This window comes from Acomys minous (genome assembly GCF_964271855.1).
Source record: "Acomys minous genome assembly, chromosome: 12".
Taxonomy (NCBI): domain Eukaryota; kingdom Metazoa; phylum Chordata; class Mammalia; order Rodentia; family Muridae; genus Acomys; species Acomys minous.
In genome coordinates this window covers 57794082-57812821 of record NC_140493.1, presented here as the reverse complement: position 1 = coordinate 57812821, position 18740 = coordinate 57794082, and the positions used below count along the sequence as shown (strand labels likewise).

Below are 18740 nucleotides of genomic sequence, written 5' to 3'. Positions count from 1 at the left end.
TGTGTTTGTATATGTAAATAGATACATATATGGACACACAGAGACAGACACATATATTTTTATCTAATAAATTACCAGTCCTTTAAGATTCAGAATTTAGAATTTTATTAGGTTTTTACATCTCTCAGTGTCTCAGCATTTGGAGGAGTTTGAATAAATACTGATCTATCAGTTGTGCCAAAATTAATGATACTTCCAAAATTGTAGGGAGACAGAAAAACTGGCATTGCTGAAGGGTCTAGATAGCATATGTAAAATAAATTTTAAAAAAACTTTTTTTGAGAAGGGAGAAAATTGATAATTTAATCAGGAGACTAATGACAAAGTGTTACTATGCTACATCTTGATGTGTAGGTGTGTTTTTGAAAATCTGCTAACCATGCAAATCAATGTAACAGTTTTGGAAATATGACTTGATACCTTGAAATTTCTGTTGCTTTTTTTCACTCAGTCATAAGATTGTTATTAGTAATCATATTTAAAGCAGCACCCTTCTGAGTGACACTTGGATTTCCCTGGGCACTGTTGAGTTTAAGAGAAAAGCTTTCACAGACACAAGAAGAGTGGCTTTATGCTTATACAGTGTTGAGACAATTTTCAAATCCCCTTAGCCAGGGAGCTACACTTCTAAGCTGTGAGTCCTTCAGCAGCTCTGAGGCAGGACACTGACTAGTGCTGCAGACCCTGGGCTCTTCCAGGAACCTGACTGGCCAGGGGCTGGGGGTGGGACCAGTCTGTCACTCCCCATTGCTGAGGTGAGTGAGGAGAAAAGAGGAAAGAAAGAGAAGGGGGCTCCCACTTTCACAACACATGGTGCTTAGAATATCCTATTACATGCGTTGTTTCCTAGAATCCATGTCCAGAACATTCATCTACAGAAAGTGCTAGAATGAAACCCGTGGTTCCTTCACACTGGTCTTACCCTTGAGTGACTTAGTCACTTTGTGGAGGAAATGAGGAGATTGATTCAGGGTGAAGTGGCCTACCTTCTCATGTCTGGTTCCCCTTTCTCTGCTCTATATTAAGTCTTAGAGCTTCCAGAACAGCATGCTTTGTGCTCGTGGAAGAACCCAAGAGGAACTTGTAAGTAAACTTTCAAAACAATCTTGCTTCTAAACTTGCATTTTAAAAGAACGTGCTAGTCAACTGGAAGCAAGCCTCATGACCAGAGAGTGCTTTAAACCCGTCTTCTACCTCAGCCATTGGCCTATGTGGCAAAGGCGTGGGAAGACAGTTTTTCTTCAGGGCTGGCGTCTGGCTGCTCATAATCTTGGGGAAGGCTGCCCAGGGATGGCCTGCTGAAGGCTCAGGAGTGCAGATCTACCTGGCTTGGGAGGAGTGGGTCTCTGTGGCCCAGTGTCCTGGCTGTGGTTGGCAATGGAGCTGGTTTGTGGGGTTCACTGATGCAAATCAGCCAAGCCGGGCCAAGCGTGACCTTCCCAGCTTTGCTGCACACAGTGACCACTGAAGTGGTCCATGCCTGCTGTTGTTTACTCCTCAGCTTTTGTTAACCTCCCTTCGTGTATGAGGGCCGCCATGTTGGAGGAGGCAGTTGCTGGCTTTCCCAAGGCAAGAACGGTTAAAGCAGGAAGATGAGGAAGGAATTTATTTCACCTCAGAAGAGGCCGCAGCTCCTGCTCATGCTATTTTGGCAGCCTGAGAGGACAGCGTGTTCCCAAACAGAAGATAACTTTGCAAGAGCTTACCAACAAGCAAAAAAGAGAGGAATAAAAAAGAAGGAAGGAAGAGGGAAAGAGAGCGCCTTTCATTCCTCCCTTGTCCCACTCACAGAGCTGGGCTTTGATTTCTGCCTCAGATGTGGCTATAAAATGCTCCCTCCAGGCATCTGTGCCTCTCACTCATCTGTCACTCAAGAGACCACTGGGCCAGCAGCGGGGACCAAGCTGAGCGCCCAGGAGGTGAAATGACCCATCAAAGGCCACACAGCCTGTGTGGGTGGATGCAAACCAGAGAGCAGGCCTCCTGGCTCCGCACCCAGGACCTGTTTTATTTCTCTCTGCCCTTGGCTGGAATTTCTCTTCAAATGAGTGTCACTTCATGTCAGATTCTCAAGAAAGCTGGAGGCAGAACCAGTTGGAGCTGCCCTGGAGGAAAGGAGAGATTGTCCCTTTGGGTTAATGTTTCCACAGGTGTCAGCGCGTTATCTCTGCTGGCTGAGTTTAGGCCATTGGCTTCTGTGCAGAATCAGGGTCAGAATGAGCTGGAAAGTGTAAGATGTCTGAGCAGGCAGTGTTCTGTCAGTGAGAGAGAAGCAGCAATAGTGGCCCAGCTCCTGAGGTCAAAGGCTCCTGGCCTTTCTGAGGAAGAAGGCCATGTTCACCCCTTCTGCCTTCGCTCTAGCAGCAAGCCTTCTGTGTGCCTCACTGGAGGGGGTGCGTCTTCCCTCTAGAGCAATCTCGAGTACTCAGGGGGGGCTATTCGCTTGCAAGTTGTCGTTATTTTCTCATAGGTCTATTTGTTATAGCGTCTGACTGTGCCTTGTATCTGAAGCAAGATAGGAGAAGTTTGATTTGTGCTCAAAGGATGGTGCTCAGGAATAGGGGTCTTCCTGAATCCCAACAAGGTGGGCTGTGTGTTGGGGTGGAAATTCATATACTCTATGCCAGGCCATGCTGATGCACTGAAGCTTAATATGTGTGAGTGTGTACACACACACACACACACACACACACACACACACACACACACACACACAGAGTCACTCACACTGTGCCAGAGAAAACCATGGCAGCTGTGTTTGCTAGCTACACATGCAGGGTGGATGGGAATGGCTGGTGCTCCTGTTTCTATGGCAACAGCTCAGCTCTGACTAAAAGCAGGTAAACATGGGCTCAGGTTAGATACCCAGGCTGAGCATCTCTGCAGGACACTTGGTTTGGCTCAGGGTCTTCACCACAGCTCTGTTCTTTTCTGTTTCTTCCCGGTGGGTCTCATGAACATCACCTTAACCCCGTGAAAGGGAGATGGTGTCCTGGTGGCCCCCTGCTGTAAACCCCAGCTAAGGTTTGCCTGCTTAGGGTATGATGCAAACCGTAGGCTAGGCATAAAAGCAAGGAAGCAGTGATTACTCTTGGAAAATTGCTGCTGTAAAAGCGAGAAGCAGGCTCTTTATGTTGGGAGAGCCAAGGCTGTTGAGTCAGGCAATAAGCGTTATTGATAATGGAAGCGAAATGAAGAGAAATGACAGGTTAAAGGGATCAAGTAGGCTTTTAGAAGCTGCCAAAAGAGATGATGTGGAGGATGAGGAACTCGGTGCGGTAAACACAAAGCAAGGGAAGTAAGCGGAGCTCAAATAAATGCCAAGATGCAGAGACTAGCAATCAGCTTACAGCCACACCGGAACCAGGCCAAGGAGCAAAAGAGGAAGGGAAGTGATTGCAGTGAGTGGCTGGGAGGTGGGCTAAGGTGAGAGGGGGCAGGAAGACTGGAGGAAGAGATGAGCTTCAAGAAGGTCAAGTTCAAAGTGACAACTGAGCTCAAAGTCAGCCAGACTGAGCCAATGTTTTTAATAGTTAGCTATCACTTTTCTGTTTGTTTGTTTTTCGAGACAGGGTTTCTCTGTGTAGCCTTGACTGTTCTGGACTCACTTGGTAGACCAGGCTGGCCTTGAACTCACAGAGATCCACCTGCCTTGGCCTCCTGAGTGCTGGGATTAAAGGTGCGTGGTACCACTGGTAACAGTTAGATATCATCCCAAGGAAAGGTAGTAAAGATCGAATCCTGCCATGCCTAGTGTGGTTGTTTAGGAGATACACTAATACAGGAGTTAATGAGATTTACAGGTAGCGCTCTCACCCAGTATGATTGGTGTCCTCAGAAGAGGGAAAGGTAAACTGCTTGAGGAGGCTGAAGTGAGGGCTTCACACTTGGTTAAAAACAATGCAGTGTGGATGAATCCAAAGGAAAGGAGGGAGGCAAAGAGGAGAACAAACCAGTGTATTACACACACGCACGCGCACGTGCGCGCACACATGGACACGGACACACTAAGAAGCAGCACCTGTGTGCACACCAGGAGGAAAGCCCTCACCAGAGCTTGACCCTGTGAAACCTTGAACGGGGTCTTCCAGTCTCCGGGAAACATATCTCCTGCTTCTTCCTAAGGCGTTTTGTTATGGTGTCCCTGGCCGACCACTCCAAACCCTCTGGGAAAGAAACAAATAGCTTGTTTTATTTGATTTACTGCTTTTTGAAAAGGAGAAAGTCAGGATATTTGAAGGAAGACTAACAGAACGCTGGGACCCACCCTGAAGCGAGGTAGATAGGATGCCCAAAGTCGGCTGTAGCCACGTGTAGCATCCTAGTACCAGGTAAATGGTGCAGCCATCTTGCCACTCAGCCTCCCATGGACTTGAGCGTCCAGGCTTTGCCTAGATCAGAACATAGAAAGTCCTAACTGATAAGCCCATCTTGAAATCAGATTAAAAGTATATAAAAGGCAGGTTTACTTGGGAACTAAAGCTCCTATGTGAGCTCAACAGCCTCGGGGGACTCCGGAGGCCAGAAGAGGTCGCACCCAGGCTATGGCAGGAGGGGGCCCGAGGGTGGGGGAGGCCGGTGTTACAGACTGCAGGTGAAGGAAGGTAACCTGTACGTCACCTGCTGGGTGGCTCCAGGGGAGGGGCTTAGGGCTCCCAGGAATGCTAAGAATGTGCAGAGGCTTTCCTTCAAGGGGGGCAGGGTTGGAGAAAGCTGTGGGATTTAACACACCACGTGGGAGAGGGAGAGGGCTACCAGAGATGCCCACCCGAACACTAACTTCCTGTGGAAGCCCACGATGACCTGGAAATGGTCCCATTGACAGGACACATCATTTCCAGAGAGCCGCAGGGTGTCTGGAGAAGTCTCTGCCCTTAAGTTTCAATATGAGGGATCAGGCAGGTCATCTAACTTCCTATAAATGATAAACCGAGGTGGGGGTGGGGGGTGGGCAGGCTCATGGCCAGGGCTCTGCCTAGTCCCTCCCTTGAGTTACACACTGGGTTTGGTCTCTTCGGGTGACATTCTGCTCTCAGCACAAAGACAAGGAGGATAAGGATAAGACTGTTGCTTGTTGAGTAAACATGAGCCTCTTACAGGGTGAAATTGTAGCCATACATCTCATTTAATTGATATTCGATTTTATTGTGGAATACTAAAATTTTAATGTGTCTATAAATCTGTTTCATACTTGTGGAGGAATATCTGTATTAAGAACATGCTGTACAAGGATAAAGGCAAGAGAAGGAAGAAGTGAGCCTGCAATATACATTATTAATATTTCAGCAGACAAGAAAAATTGGGACCTCACAGAGGAAATTAGAAAAAAAAAATGACACAGGGTGGTTCTCATTTTGTTCAAGATAAATTGGCTGATTGGAGACATCCTAACTTCACAGGGTCAACCTTTTGGATGAAGGAGACAGAAATCAATGACTGGATAGCAGAAATGGGTTTGTGATATTCAGATCAGCTTATGAGCAGTCACTGTAACAGTCAATGACACTAAGTGCGGCATGTTTCCAGTAGGGACAAGCTCAGACAGCAGAGTGTCCTGTCCGCTAACCCAGAGTCGTGACATCTAGGCAGGACGCAGAGGTGATGGCTCACCCAAGGCTCACTACAGCCTGCTGCAGATTCTCTTGTACCACCCACTCTGGGGGATGGCCAGCAAGTTTTCAGTAAAAGCTGGTATCTTCAGTTTCCTCTGCATAAAATGCAAACTGTGTCTGAGGTAGAAGATGGGCAGGTTTCTTGCAAAGTGCCCTTGATGTAGTAGTAGGCAATTAGTACTTATTTATATCTTAATCAGTCAAATTGCAGCCTGGGATCAAATCCCGTAGCTCTGAAATTAATGGCAAAGAAAGTGCATAGGGCCATGTCTAAGGATGCACAGCTGCTGACCTGCCCTGGAGTTCTGCCCACTGCCCAATGTCCATCAAGCCCTCCTGTATATAGAGGCAGCAGGAAAGTTTCAGGAGCACAGATCCATTGGCGAAGTCGCTTTTCTCTTCTCTGGGGGGGCCATGTGCAAGCATTAATTCCACAATGATATGAGCTTGCAGGAATAAAGACTGATGGCCCTTCATGGTCTCCACCCTAATCTCCTTTCTAGCTCCCTTTCCTCTTGATGAAGTAAGAACAGTCTCCTGTGGGGAATCTTTATTAAAAAAATAATTTTACATTATTAGTGTGTATGTGCGTGAGAGAGAGAGAGAGAGAGAGAGAGAGAGAGAGAGAGAGATGGATGGGTGGGTGGGTGGGTATATTTGCTACATATTGCTATGTAGAGGTCATAGAATAGACAAATCTGTGGAAGTTCATTCTGCCCTTAGTTTCCCCAAATAGTCTCCTGAGGAAAGCCTGTACTCCCGAGGCAGGGATGGCAGAAGAGGAAGGAGGTATGCCATGGCGCCAGTCCAATTCCACATTCAAGTTTGGATGCCCTTGGTATGCTTTCTGGTCTGTAAAATTAGAGCACAGAAAATAGATGACTATTAAATAGCACTCTTACATAATGCACTTTATTGACACTGCAGCCCATCAGTTAAGCATAAAGCTTGTTCAACTCTTAGGGCTCATGATATATGACCATTGCTTTTGTCAATGAACAATTACAGTCAAATAGACTAGGATAGAGTTCGGTGGTGGAAAAAAAAACTCAGCATCTATTATTTTTCAAGCACTGTATGATCAGCTGGAAGGCTGGCTGGGGGGAGTGGACTGTCTTACAATTGGGCAGCCCTTTGTTCAGTTGAGGGAAGCAACAGGACAGACGCTGCTAGAACCCGGTGTGACACGCCAAGCAACATTGTCCTAAGCTGTCTGGGTCCCAAAGCCCAGACCCTGTGAGCATACCCCACTTACATGATAAAAGGGTCTCTGCAGATGCATTTACTTCAAAGATCTTGATAGAGAATGTTAGTCTGGACTAGCTGAGTGGCCCTAAAATGTCACAACATTCCTCTGCAAAAGGAGACAGAAAGAGCGGAGTTAGGGAGACATGGTGAAGTTAGAAGGAGAGGCCTGAGAAACCGGAGACACAAGCTTGCTGGCTCTGAGGAAGGAGGAACTATGACCCAGAAGTGGGCACAGCAGGGTAGCCCATTTCTCCTCTGGTCCTTCGGAAGGCTCACAGCTCTACCGACCTCCAGGGAGAACTGTAAGAGAACGAATGGGTGTCTCTTTGCCCTAGTGACTTTGTGACAATTTGTTAACATGTCAAGAGGACACTAGCTACCACAGCACAGCAGAGGGCAGGAGTGGAACAGACTATGAAGAATTGTGTCGCGGGCCTACGCACAGCACGTGGGCATTGCTGTGCCACAGTTAGCTGGCTAAAGCAATCACGAGGCCAGCCTAGATCCAAAGAAGGCAGAAACACATCTCACCTCCTGTTGGTTTGGATTTCTTTTTTTAGAGAGTTTTTCTGTGTAGCCCTGACTGGCCTGGAACTCGCTCTGTAGACCAGGCTGGCCTGCAACTCTAAGACCTGCTCGCCTCTGGCTCCCAAGCGCTAGGATTTAAAGGCATGCTCACCACTTCCTGGCTTCATCTGGCCTCTTGATGTATTCTATTTCTCCCACTTCTTAGTGGGAGTCCCATTTGGAAGGAGTGGACTTCCGCTAGGGAGGAGTACACAGAGAGAGGAATAATGATATATATTTAATACAAATTTAAATTAATCTCTAATACATAAAAGATACATTTTATATATATATATTACTGCTAGTCTACAGTCTGACTTCTAAATACTTTCTGAACTTCGTTTCTTTTTTTATTTCTAGGGACAAAAAGAGCATGAGGCTCTGGACCTTGGTCACTAGAGTCTTGCTGAGGCTTTGGGGGACTTATGTGTTCACGGGAAGCACTGGCTGGCGGGACTTCCTCCAACATTTGGGAGTTTGCTGCTTTGTGGCTTTCCTTTCCGTGAGCCTCCTCTCAGCAGCCTTCTGGGTTCTGCCATCTGTCGCGGGACTCTCTGCTGTCTGGATGGTCACCTGTGTTTTTCTGTGCTGTTCCAAGCACGCACGATGTTTCATTCTTCTCGCCTTTCTCTCTTGTGGCCTCCGGAAAGGTAGGAACGCTTTGATTGCAGCTGGCACAGGGGTGGTGATCTTTGGACACGTGAAAAATAGTTTTTATAACTTCAGACGTCTCCTAGACAGTATGACTTGTAACCTAAGGGCGAAGAGCTTGTCCGTACATCTTCTACTTTTAAAACGATATACCGAAGCCATTCAGTGGATTTACGGCCTTGCCACTCCACTCAATCTATTTGATGACCTTGTTTCTTGGAACCAGACTCTGGTGGTCTCTCTCTTTAGCCCCAGCCACACCCTGGAGGCTCATCTGAATGACACTAAAGGAGAAGTCCTGGGCATCCTGCACCATATGGTGGAAACCACGGAGCTTCTGTCGTCCTTGGGTCAGAAGCTGCTTGCCCTCGCCGGGCTCCTGCTCATCCTCCTCAGCACCGGCCTCTTCATGAAGCGATTCCTGGGCCCCCGGGGCTGGAGGTACGAGAACATCTACATCACCAGACGATTCGTTCAGTTTGATGAAAAGGAGAGGCTCCAACAGCGGCCCTGCGTCCTCCCGCTGAGTACGAAGGAAAGGAAGAAATATGTCACCGTCCCATCTTTGCGGCTGACTCCGAAAGAGAGGAAACACCTGGGGCTGTTTTTCCTTCCTATCCTGACCTACCTCTACATGTGGGTGCTGTTCGCCACTGTGGATTATCTACTCTATCGACTCATTTCCTCCGTGAACAAACAGTTCCAAAGCCTGCCAGGGCTGGAAGTTCACTTGAAACTGCTCGGAGAGGTAGGAGCTCACAGGTGCTTCCCATGGTGCAGTGGGGCTTTTCATTAGCAGGTCTTGCAAACAAACAAACAAAAAACGCTGGCACTCCCCAAGTCAGGTGGTGTTCTCAGAGCCTGGCACACAGAAGGAACCCAATAGGTATGGGCTAAATTAGGCCCCAATGTTAGAAGACAATTCTGTTATTTTTCTGTGGCTACTTTTATGATCACAAGCTGGGTGTCTTAAAAATAGCGTAAATGCATTCTCTTTCAGTTCTAACGTGAGACGTCTCAATCATTAACATGGCTGAAGTCTAAGGGCTGTTGGCATGGGTGTCTTCCTTTCAGAAGGAATGGACTTGTGGCGGCGTCACACATATCTCTCAGTGCGTGAAATATCTCTGGCCCTCTAACCAGGTGCATGGTCACATTAGGGTGCGCCGGGACAATGTCTCCATCTCCGTGTGTTTGCTGAAACCTTTCCCCCAAACAAAGCATCTCTCAGGCGCCAGAAAGTAGGGCCTCCAGTCAGCAAGCAAAGCCTAGAGTGTAGTAATCAGTTTGTGTCTGGGGTTAAACTTTGATTTCACTGTGGCAGAGTCTCAGTGGACATATACAGACCTAAGAAGCAGACCTTGCGGCCTGACTTCCTCCCGCTGTCAAGACTTGAGCAGACAGACGGACTCCAAACTGTGCTGACTGAGTTCTTGTCTACAGAGCGTGTGTGTCTGTGTGTGTGTGTGTGTGTGTGTGTGTGTGTGTGTGTGTGTGTGTGTAGAATATTTATGGGTAGACACAGCGTTTCAGGTCTTGTTGGAGTGTGCTTTGCTTTGAATGGGAGTGTTTTCATAAACACTTGTTGTGATCTCAGAGTAGGTGAGCTCCACGCCACACTTTGAGCAACTCTGGCTTACAGACTAAAAAGCAAAGCCTTTTACGCCTGGGGTGAAGAGTAGCGTCATATTGGAATAGAAGAGACAGGAAGTGAATACTTCTGTCCGCAATCCTCAAAGAATCTGCTTTACTTGGACTAGAGCGGGTTTTTTCCCCCCAGCTCCATCCCAATTAATGCCACGGTAAGGTCAAGATAGAGAACCCCTTTCTAATTCTACCACCTGAAGAACAAAGTCAGAACCCCAAAATTGATACCCCCAGAAGCTTCTGTGAGAACTGTAATCACTCAAAGACAGTGTCTTTCTTGGATCTGGTGCCCCTTGTTTTGTGGGGAATTTGGCTTTCCCTCAACTCCTCTCCCTCCTCTTGGCAGCCATGAGCCAGAAGACTACGGATTGTGTCATCTCTTTTTTCTTTTCCATTTTTTCCCCCTGTGGATACATGTGACTATGTTAACATTTCACAGGGTCTGGAAATTATGGAGTTGAACAGGATGGTGTGTGTGTGTGTGTGTGTGTGTGTGTGTGTGTGTGTGTGTGTAAGAAAGGGGTTACATGCTGCAGTTGAGTACACTATGCAGGCCAGTGTAAAAACTATTTCTATATGTTGGATTTGCTTCCTCTTTACCGGGATGCTGGGAGAATAGCCATTCTGATCCCCCTTCTCCCTGTCCCAGATTCCTGGTGCCTCAAGTCCTCCTGCCCCATCCACACCCCCTCCCCTGTCCTCCTGCCCCATCCACACCCCTCCCCTGTCCTCCTGCCCCATCCACACCCCCTCCCCTGTCCTCCTGCCCCATCCACACCCCCTCCCCTGTCCTCCTGCCCCATCCACACCCCCTCCCCTGTCCTCCTGCCCCATCCACACCCCCTCCCCTGTCCTCCTGCCCCATCCACACCCCCTCCCCTGTCCTCCTGCCCCATCCACACCCCCTCCCCTGTCCTCCTGCCCCATCCACACCCCCTCCCCTGTCCTCCTGCCCCATCCACACCCCCTCCCCTGTCCTCCTGCCCCATCCACACCCCCTCCCCTGTCCTCCTGCCCCATCCACACCCCCTCCCCTGTCCTCCTGCCCCATCCACACCCCCTCCCCTGTCCTCCTGCCCCGACCACACCCCCTCCCCTGTCCTCCTGCCCCGACCACACCCCCTCCCCTGTCCTCCTGCCCCATCCACACCCCCTCCCCTGTCCTCCTGCCCCATCCACACCCTCTCCCCTGTCCTCCTGCCCCATCCACACCCCCTCCCCTGTCCTCCTGCCCCGACCACACCCCCTCCCCTGTCCTCCTGCCCCGACCACACCCCCTCCCCTGTCCTCCTGCCCCATCCACACCCCCTCCCCTGTCCTCCTGCCCCATCCACACCCTCTCCCCTGTCCTCCTGCCCCATCCACACCCCCTCCCCTGTCCTCCTGCCCCGACCACACCCCCTCCCCTGTCCTCCTGCCCTGACCACACCCTCTCCCCCGTCCTCCTGCCTCATCCACACCCTCTCCCCCGTCCTCCTGCCCCATCCACACCCTCTCCCCTGTCCTCCTGCCTCATCCACACCCTCTCCCCTGTCCTCCTGCCCTGACCACACCCCCTCCCCTGTCCTCCTGCCCTGACCACACCCCCTCCCCTGTCCTCCTGCCCCATCCACACCCCCTCCCCTGTCCTCCTGCCCTGACCACACCCCCTCCCCTGTCCTCCTGCCCCATCCACACCCTCTCCCCTGTCCTCCTGCCCCATCCACACCCTCTCCCCTGTCCTCCTGCCTCATCCACACCCTCTCCCCCGTCCTCCTGCCCCATCCACACCCTCTCCCCTGTCCTCCTGCCCCATCCACACCCCCTCCCCTGTCCTCCTGCCCTGACCACACCCCCTCCCCTGTCCTCCTGCCTCATCCACACCCCCTCCCCCGTCCTCCTGCCCCATCCACACCCCCTCCCCTGTCCTCCTGCCCCATCCACACCCCCTCCCCTGTCCTCCTGCCCCATCCACACCCTCTCCCCTGTCCTCCTCCCCTGTCCACACCCCCTCCCCTGTTTTTTGGTCCAGCATGTCCAGTCTCAGGCTCTTGCCCTCCAATCATAAGCTGTGTTTTAGAGTTGATTACCCCGAGCTCTCTGCTGACCCTAAAGAATTCACTTAATTATAAGGTTCCCTGTTTCTCTAGATATTTGGGGTAGACAGATAATGGTAGATGTGTTTAAAGGATGCAAATGACCTCTCTCCACCTCACTCTGCCCCGTGGCCTTCCTCTTTTTTCTCTCTAGGTCTCCATTCCTCCTCTTTTGCTACTCTCATGTATTTCTCAGCCAATATCAAACATCCATGAATGTTAGGTGAATTTACACTGATTCAGACTAGAGTGTGTGTGTGTGTGTGTGTGTGTGTGTGTGTGTGTGTGTGTATGTGTGTGTGTGTGTAATTTCTATTTTCCAAAAAAATTTATCTTTGCACAATGTTGATTATCAGTGACATTATAAGTTCTAGACCATGATAGTTTCACTGCAGAGTCCATATGCCAGTGGAAGAGGCCACTGTGCACACACATTACAGCAGCTGGACGTTGGGCGCTCTGTCAGATGTGAGTGTAATGTTTCTCTGACATCTCCTGAGTTCCTTCTGCTATACCTGGGCACCTAGGCCAGCAGCTAGCCACCTTTCGTGTGACTGGCAATGCCCTGCCCTTATCCCAAGATGCCCTTGAAGGCTCCTAGGCCTCTCGGTTACTGCCGACTTATGAAAGAGAAATCAGACAGGAAGAGGAATATTGCTACAAGGTTTTGCCAATATTTCTCCTGCACTCCCATACACTTTTAGACAAATGTTTTAAGAAGATGCGAAATGGTCCAAGTTGAGCTTGGATAGGTGGGCAGTTTAAATAAAAATTGCCCTGATTCTGACTGAGTGAGCACATCCCATGGGCCAGACTCTGGGCTGCGTTGACTTTCCAGGACAGTCTGGTAGGCGAGCTTGCTTCCTGCCCGTTGTAAGCAATCCCATCTCAGCAAATTGTTCACTTAAGAGAAGTAAACATATTTTAAACCATCAGGGTCTCATTTCGTATATTGCTTGGCATTTTGAAAGCATGACTATGTCCTCTATATTGCCCTGCACCAAGCCCATACAGAAATGTTGACTCAATCTTTCTGAAGCAGTGACTCCCAACTGCAAATCCCCAGCTAGATTTCTCCACTCAATAGCATCTTCCCAGACCGAACACCCACTGCTTTCTCATTGCAGGATTGCTCATCACTGACTCAATCGATGTGTTTGTTTCTTCCAGCGTATTAAAACGAGTGCATGGCTCTGCTCTAGGGACTGAAATCTCCATTTAATTGTAGACTGCCTGTCTTTTTAATAAAAGGAAAAGAGAGGCTACCCAAATGTTTTCACTGCCTAGGCACAAATGTAACTTGGCATTTGTACAGAGGTTCCAGGTTTGGTGACTGGTCTAGGACGTGATGTTCGCTGGGTGTAGTTTTTTGTTTTGTTTTGTTTTTGTTTTTGTTTTGAGAAGTCATTTACTTCTTGGCCTCAGGGCTCTGTGGCACTAGGGTGATAATAACTTTCTGAGTATTCCAGTCTGTAAGGTTAATGCCCCATCCCCAAGGTGTTTAATTTACACTGGGAGTAGTTTATTCATGGGCACGATCTGGTCCATTAATTCCTGCTTTACCAAATTAGAAAACAAATCCACTGAGAGAGTAAATGACTTTCCCAGGTCAGAGGAGAGAAAGGGCTGACTCAGCATGAGCACTCTCTACTCTGGCGGCTGAGCTGGGTGGCTCAATGTCATCTTCTGTCTTCTGCATTATCCGCTGAACAATTGGCTTGTTTTCTAGCCTTCAGACCCCTTTCAACACCTAGAGAGTCCAGTAAATGCCCTGTTTGAAAACCTCCTCCAACGAGACCCTTGAGTCTCCCGCAGTGATGTGGGTCAACATGTCGTCCTAAAGGGAGATGTCATATTCTAAAGAGGGAGAAGTCCTCCTAACTTGAAAAGATTGATTGACACTATGACGCAGGGTCCGAGCATCTTTTAGCTTTGTGGTCTGATGAGGGGGAGCTAGTCCTTACTCAAAGACTATGCCTGAGACTTGAATGGCCGTGTAACCAACTAATCCCCTCTTCCATTTGAGCTGACTTCCTGTCTTTCATCATCTCTGTGTGTCCTAAGAAAAGGACCAAGCATTACCTTTAAGAATGGGTATATGGCTGTATTTGTTAAAGCATTGTTCTCTGCCTTCTCAGAACCATTTTCATGGGTATATGCCTCCCTAAGAAGAGACAGAGCCAACAAAATATTTAATAGATTCTTTCCACAAATCCATTTTGGTGGAACGCTGTCATTTTTACAGATAAAAGTCATCCTTTCTCCTCTGCCTCAATCATGATCCATACAGGAAGATTTAACAGACAGCTTCCTTCTTTCTTTTTTCTTTTTTTTTTTTTTTTTTTTTTTTTGAGACAGGGTTTCTCTATGTAGCCCTGGCTGTCCTGGAACTCACTCTGTAGACCAGGCTGGCATCAGACTCAGAGATCTGCCTGCCTCTGCCTCCTCATTGCTAAGGTTAAAGACCACCACCACTTAGCTTACATCTACTCTAGAAAAGGGTCCCTGAATAGCTGCAGAACAATAGTGTCTTTCAAGGAAGTAGACAGAGTAGAAGATGGCATATATATTGACTGTTTTATTCTTTTATTTTAGATGCGAGAACCTCAAGACGTCATCCATGATTCCTCCTTTAATATATCTATGTTTGAACCCAGCTGCATTTTTAAACCACGGCTCAGTGTGTCTGAGACTTGGGTTCCTCTCAGTATCATTCTTATAACACTAACAATATTAGGACTGTTGTCTTCCATGCTGATGCAGCTTAAAATTCTAGTGTCAGTGTCCTTCTACCCAGAAGTGGAGAGGGAACGAATCCAACACCTCCATGCAAGGCTCCTTGAGAAAAGGTCAAAGCAGCCAGTGGGCGAAGCTGAGAGGAAACTGAGCCTGTGCTTTAAAGAGGTAAGGCCATGGTGGTGCTAAGCCTCATATCAAGCTAATGATGAGTTTGAAAAGCAAATGACGCTGGATTTCAAAGCATTCCATCACTTCACATTAGGAGACCAACCACAATATGATTGAGAGAACCTACTGAATCCAGTATTTTGTAGTTGGCTATTGGGAAGACCTCTTGTATTGGCTATTGAAGAACAATGGCCAATTATTTACCTTTCTACACCAAAGATAAAGCAAAAGCATGGGAGGAAATAGCTAGGACTCAGTAAACTTTTAAGAATTTGCTCATTCTCTGCTAAGCCTATCTGTATATCTATTTATCATCTATCTATTATCTATCTGTCTGTCTGTATGTCCGACTATCTACCTATCATCTATCTATCTATCTATCTATCTATCTATCTATCATCTAGCTAGATAGCTGTCATCTCTCTATATGCCTCCTGTACACATTACTTGTTCCATTTGGCTTATTTACTAAAGAGAGAAAAGTAAGAAACTGTAACCAATTCAAAGAAAGTTCAAAGCACTCTCCTATTTAAACTACCAGGACAATAAAGTAAAGTTGCTATATAAATGCTGAACTAGATCTTTCCTCAAGGATGGATAGGAGGAGTCATTTGTGTCTGGAGGGAGAAATTCACTTTTGTGCCAAGCACAAGAACCATTTGGTTGTTGCTCTCAGCCACCTACAACATGCACAGCTGGAAAACAGCTACAGGCGATGAAAGACAAAAGGAAGCCCACAAGGCTATTTTCTGAGTTTTTCAAAGTTTACACAGAGGCATTTGAAGTGATCCCAGTGTCTGTTCATCTGCTTTTCAGATTCATTTTTGGCTCCCAGTCCTGAAGATGATTAGGAGGAAGCACATGAGCGCTGCAAACAAAGATGACCCGTGAGCAACAAAGAGACATCTCTTCCTGTGACAGCTGCTGCTGCTCACTGTCTGTTCAGCAACAGAGGGCTGTGAGAGAAGGTCTACAGATGCCTGAGTTTGCATGGCCCCTCTTTCTCTCCAGCTGTTCTTCAAGCTACTTGTCAATCATAAGGCCAGATGGCTCCCAGGTAAATGGTTTTCCAAACAAAGCATAGTATCTAGACTGTGTCACAGGGTCTAGATGGTGATGGTTGGTATAGAAACGTCCTCCAGAGGCTCAGATGGTTGAAAATGTGGTCCCCAGTTGATGGTACTATTTGAGGGAGGCTTACTAGCAGGGCATAGCTGGACAAAGTGTGTCACCTGAAGAGGGCTTTGCAGCTTTAAAAGCCGTGCATCAATTCCTGTTCACTCTCGATGCCCTGCCTGTGGCTGGAGGATGGGAGCTCTCAGCTGTTCCTGCCTCCACATCTGCCTGGTGATGGGCTCTTATCTCTCTGGAGCCTTGAGTCCAAATAAACCATTTTTCTATATGTTGCCTTGATCTTGCGGTTTTATCATAGCAATAAAAAAGTACGTAGTTAGGCGGTAATGTCCAGAACCCTCCTGGGGAGTTCCAGCATACAGCAGCATTCAGAGAAAAAAAAAAAAGAAAGAAAGAAAGAAAGAAAATCAAAATCATGTATGAAGTCTCCACTTCAGTCTCACCGGCCTTTCTCAAGAGCACATGTACACAAAGTCAGCAGTGAATCTGTTAATCTCCTGTTTTCTTTCTGCCCTCGGAATGCCTGGTTGCTGTAATGTTTCTCATAGCATGACCTCATAATTGCCTCGCCTTCCCATGCCCTTAGTCAGAAACTCTTTCTGAAACCTGCTTCCAGGAACATGTACTCTCTTCTCATTACCTCTTCTTCCCTCACACCCTCTCTGGCCTTTGTCTTTTTTGTTGTCTCTTCCAGTAACTCCTCCATGCCAAGTTTTAGGATGGGGTGGCGTATTGCACCAGCACCTGGGACATGCTTGTTAAAGTAAAGTACTGGACCTCTTTCACCTTTCTTATCTCGAAATACCCAAGAGGGAGAAAATCTCCTTAAATAATGATCCTGTTATCTCTAAGAACCAGAATAGGGAAATCATTTCTTTTTCTTTCTCATTTTAAAAACTTTAAAAAAAAAAAAGCTTTTTCTTTTGGGAATTTGCAGGCTTATAAAAAGTTGAAAAATTAGTATAAAGTTCCACTCTCACCCTTCATCGTCTTCTCTAAGCATCAACATCTTATATAACATCAGAAAAATGACTTTGAAAGATACAGAAGCATTTGCACCAAGCAAAGGCCTAGCGCCCCCTTTTGGACCAGGTCAGGATCCCACCTTGCACTAGCTTGTTTCTTTGGTGGCTCCACTGAGGGCTAATTGCTCAGTATCACCTTGGTGCCAGGACCCTGACATCTTTGAAGACTCATGATCAGTGACTTTATAAAATCTCATTTCCTTTGGATCTGGTAAGGTTCCCTCTTAGTTAGGGGAGGTAATACATTTCAGTTGAGAATATTACAAAAAGCGAGGCTGTGTTTTGCTTCCTGCATCATAGCGGGAGGCCCATGCTGCTGACAAGCTACTTTTGATCATAGGGCTAAGGTGGCATCTGGCGAATTCTTCCATCGTAATTATTGTTTTCCTTGGCGATTAATAAGCATCTGTGGGGGAGATGCTGTGAGACTCCACACACATCCTGTTTAACACGTGTTTACTCTTTCTTTAATTTTAGCATCCGTGGACGCAAAAATTACCACCATGGGGACTAAATAGTGGTTTTCTAGTTTAATAATTTCTTATACAGATCTCTACTTGTAATGCTACCACAAGGCGTAATCATTGCCCCTAAGAAACATTTTGGTGAGAGAGTAAACTTTGTGTGAGGTAGGGTTTGTGCAGACAACGAGACTACAAACAGGTAGGGAAAGTTGTTACTGAGAACAGCAAGCCAGAACGTTGGTTTTCTTCTGCCTCCTAGAGGCTTCAGATCAGAATGTCTGCATGGCCCTTCTTCACAGGCAGGCACATCTCTCCCACCTGATACCTACTGTGGCAGGGAGGGGGTGGGGGTGGGGGAGGGAAGAGCAGGGGCAGCTATTTCAGCATTTCATGAGAAAAATGACTCTGGCCTCTGCATGATCCCAGGGCTGCGTGAGATCCCAGGAGTTGGAACCTGAGGGGCAGCCACTCAATGCTGGGCACTTTGAAAGGTGGTGAAGGGTCCCATTAGGACTTCTCCCACACGGCCTGTGACCTTGACCTCAGGTCCCCTGTGCTACCTGTGGGCTTTTCAGACTACACCACTTTCTGCTCTGTAGCCACAGCATTGTGCTCCTGTTTGCCTTTCAACAGCTCTGCAAGGCAGGTGTGTTTGTAGAAATGGGCCAAAAGGATGGGACTTCTCTGTTGATTCCTAGGTTGTTTGCTCATCACAAGCTGAGATGCCATTGGTCAAAAGCCTCACCTCCACTGCTAATGATCTACACGGTCAAGCGCCTTTTGCCATCTAGAGCAGTGGTTCTCAACCTTCATAACTCTGCGATCCTTCCATACAGTTCCTCATGTTGTAGTGACCCTCTCTACCATAAAAGTATTTCTTTGCTACTTCATAATTGCAATTTTGCTACTCTTATGAGTTGCAAAGTATAGGATATGTGACCCCCGAGGGGTCGTGACCCACAGGTTGAGAACTGCTGGTCATGAGGTTACCTGCTTTGCATTTGCAGGGAAACCCCTTTCACTTCTCACTGTCCATCAGTCAGGTAGAATCTTGTGGTTCTAAGACGACAAGCCCACATGCCTGCGAGTTGTTGACCCATACGCCGCTGGCCATGCTGCCGAACGACATCACCTACACCTGTAGCTGGCTCCCACTGTGCCCCTCACCCCTGAGAGCACCCTAAGCATCTTCTCTTCAGGTTTGGGGCTACCTCACTGCTCTGGTTGGTCTTGGCTCTGAAGGACACTTGGATAAAGCTTTCCGTGTTAGTGTCTCTTAGGCTCTATCTTTCCCCTCCTTGGCCCCTAAATCTTCTATAATGCATTATCCCTTGGGTTTTCTTTATTCTTTACTTCTATTTATTTCGTTATTATTTTACAAATAGCAAGCTTTATTCCCAGAAACATAAC

General features: G+C 47.7%; 1 protein-coding gene across 3 annotated transcripts; it reads left to right on the top strand.

Annotated features, from left to right (window-relative positions):
- The first annotated feature begins 1063 nt into the window (after positions 1–1063).
- On the top strand, positions 1064–17658 carry DCSTAMP (dendrocyte expressed seven transmembrane protein). 3 transcript variants are annotated; one of them, XM_084748713.1, is made up of 5 exons: positions 1064–1083; positions 1502–2584; positions 7788–8826; positions 14396–14704; positions 15524–17658. In XM_084748713.1, exons 3-5 carry the CDS (start codon positions 7801–7803, stop codon positions 15596–15598), a joined length of 1410 nt encoding a protein of 469 aa, XP_084604839.1. In that variant the 5' UTR covers positions 1064–1083; positions 1502–2584; positions 7788–7800; the 3' UTR covers positions 15599–17658. The 3 variants fall into 3 exon arrangements, with proteins under 3 accessions (XP_084604839.1, XP_084604838.1, XP_084604837.1); XM_084748712.1 differs by lacking the exon at positions 1064–1083 and having other exon boundaries at positions 1093–2584; XM_084748711.1 differs by lacking the exons at positions 1064–1083; positions 1502–2584 and adding an exon at positions 6229–6450.
- The last annotated feature ends 1082 nt before the right edge of the window (positions 17659–18740 follow it).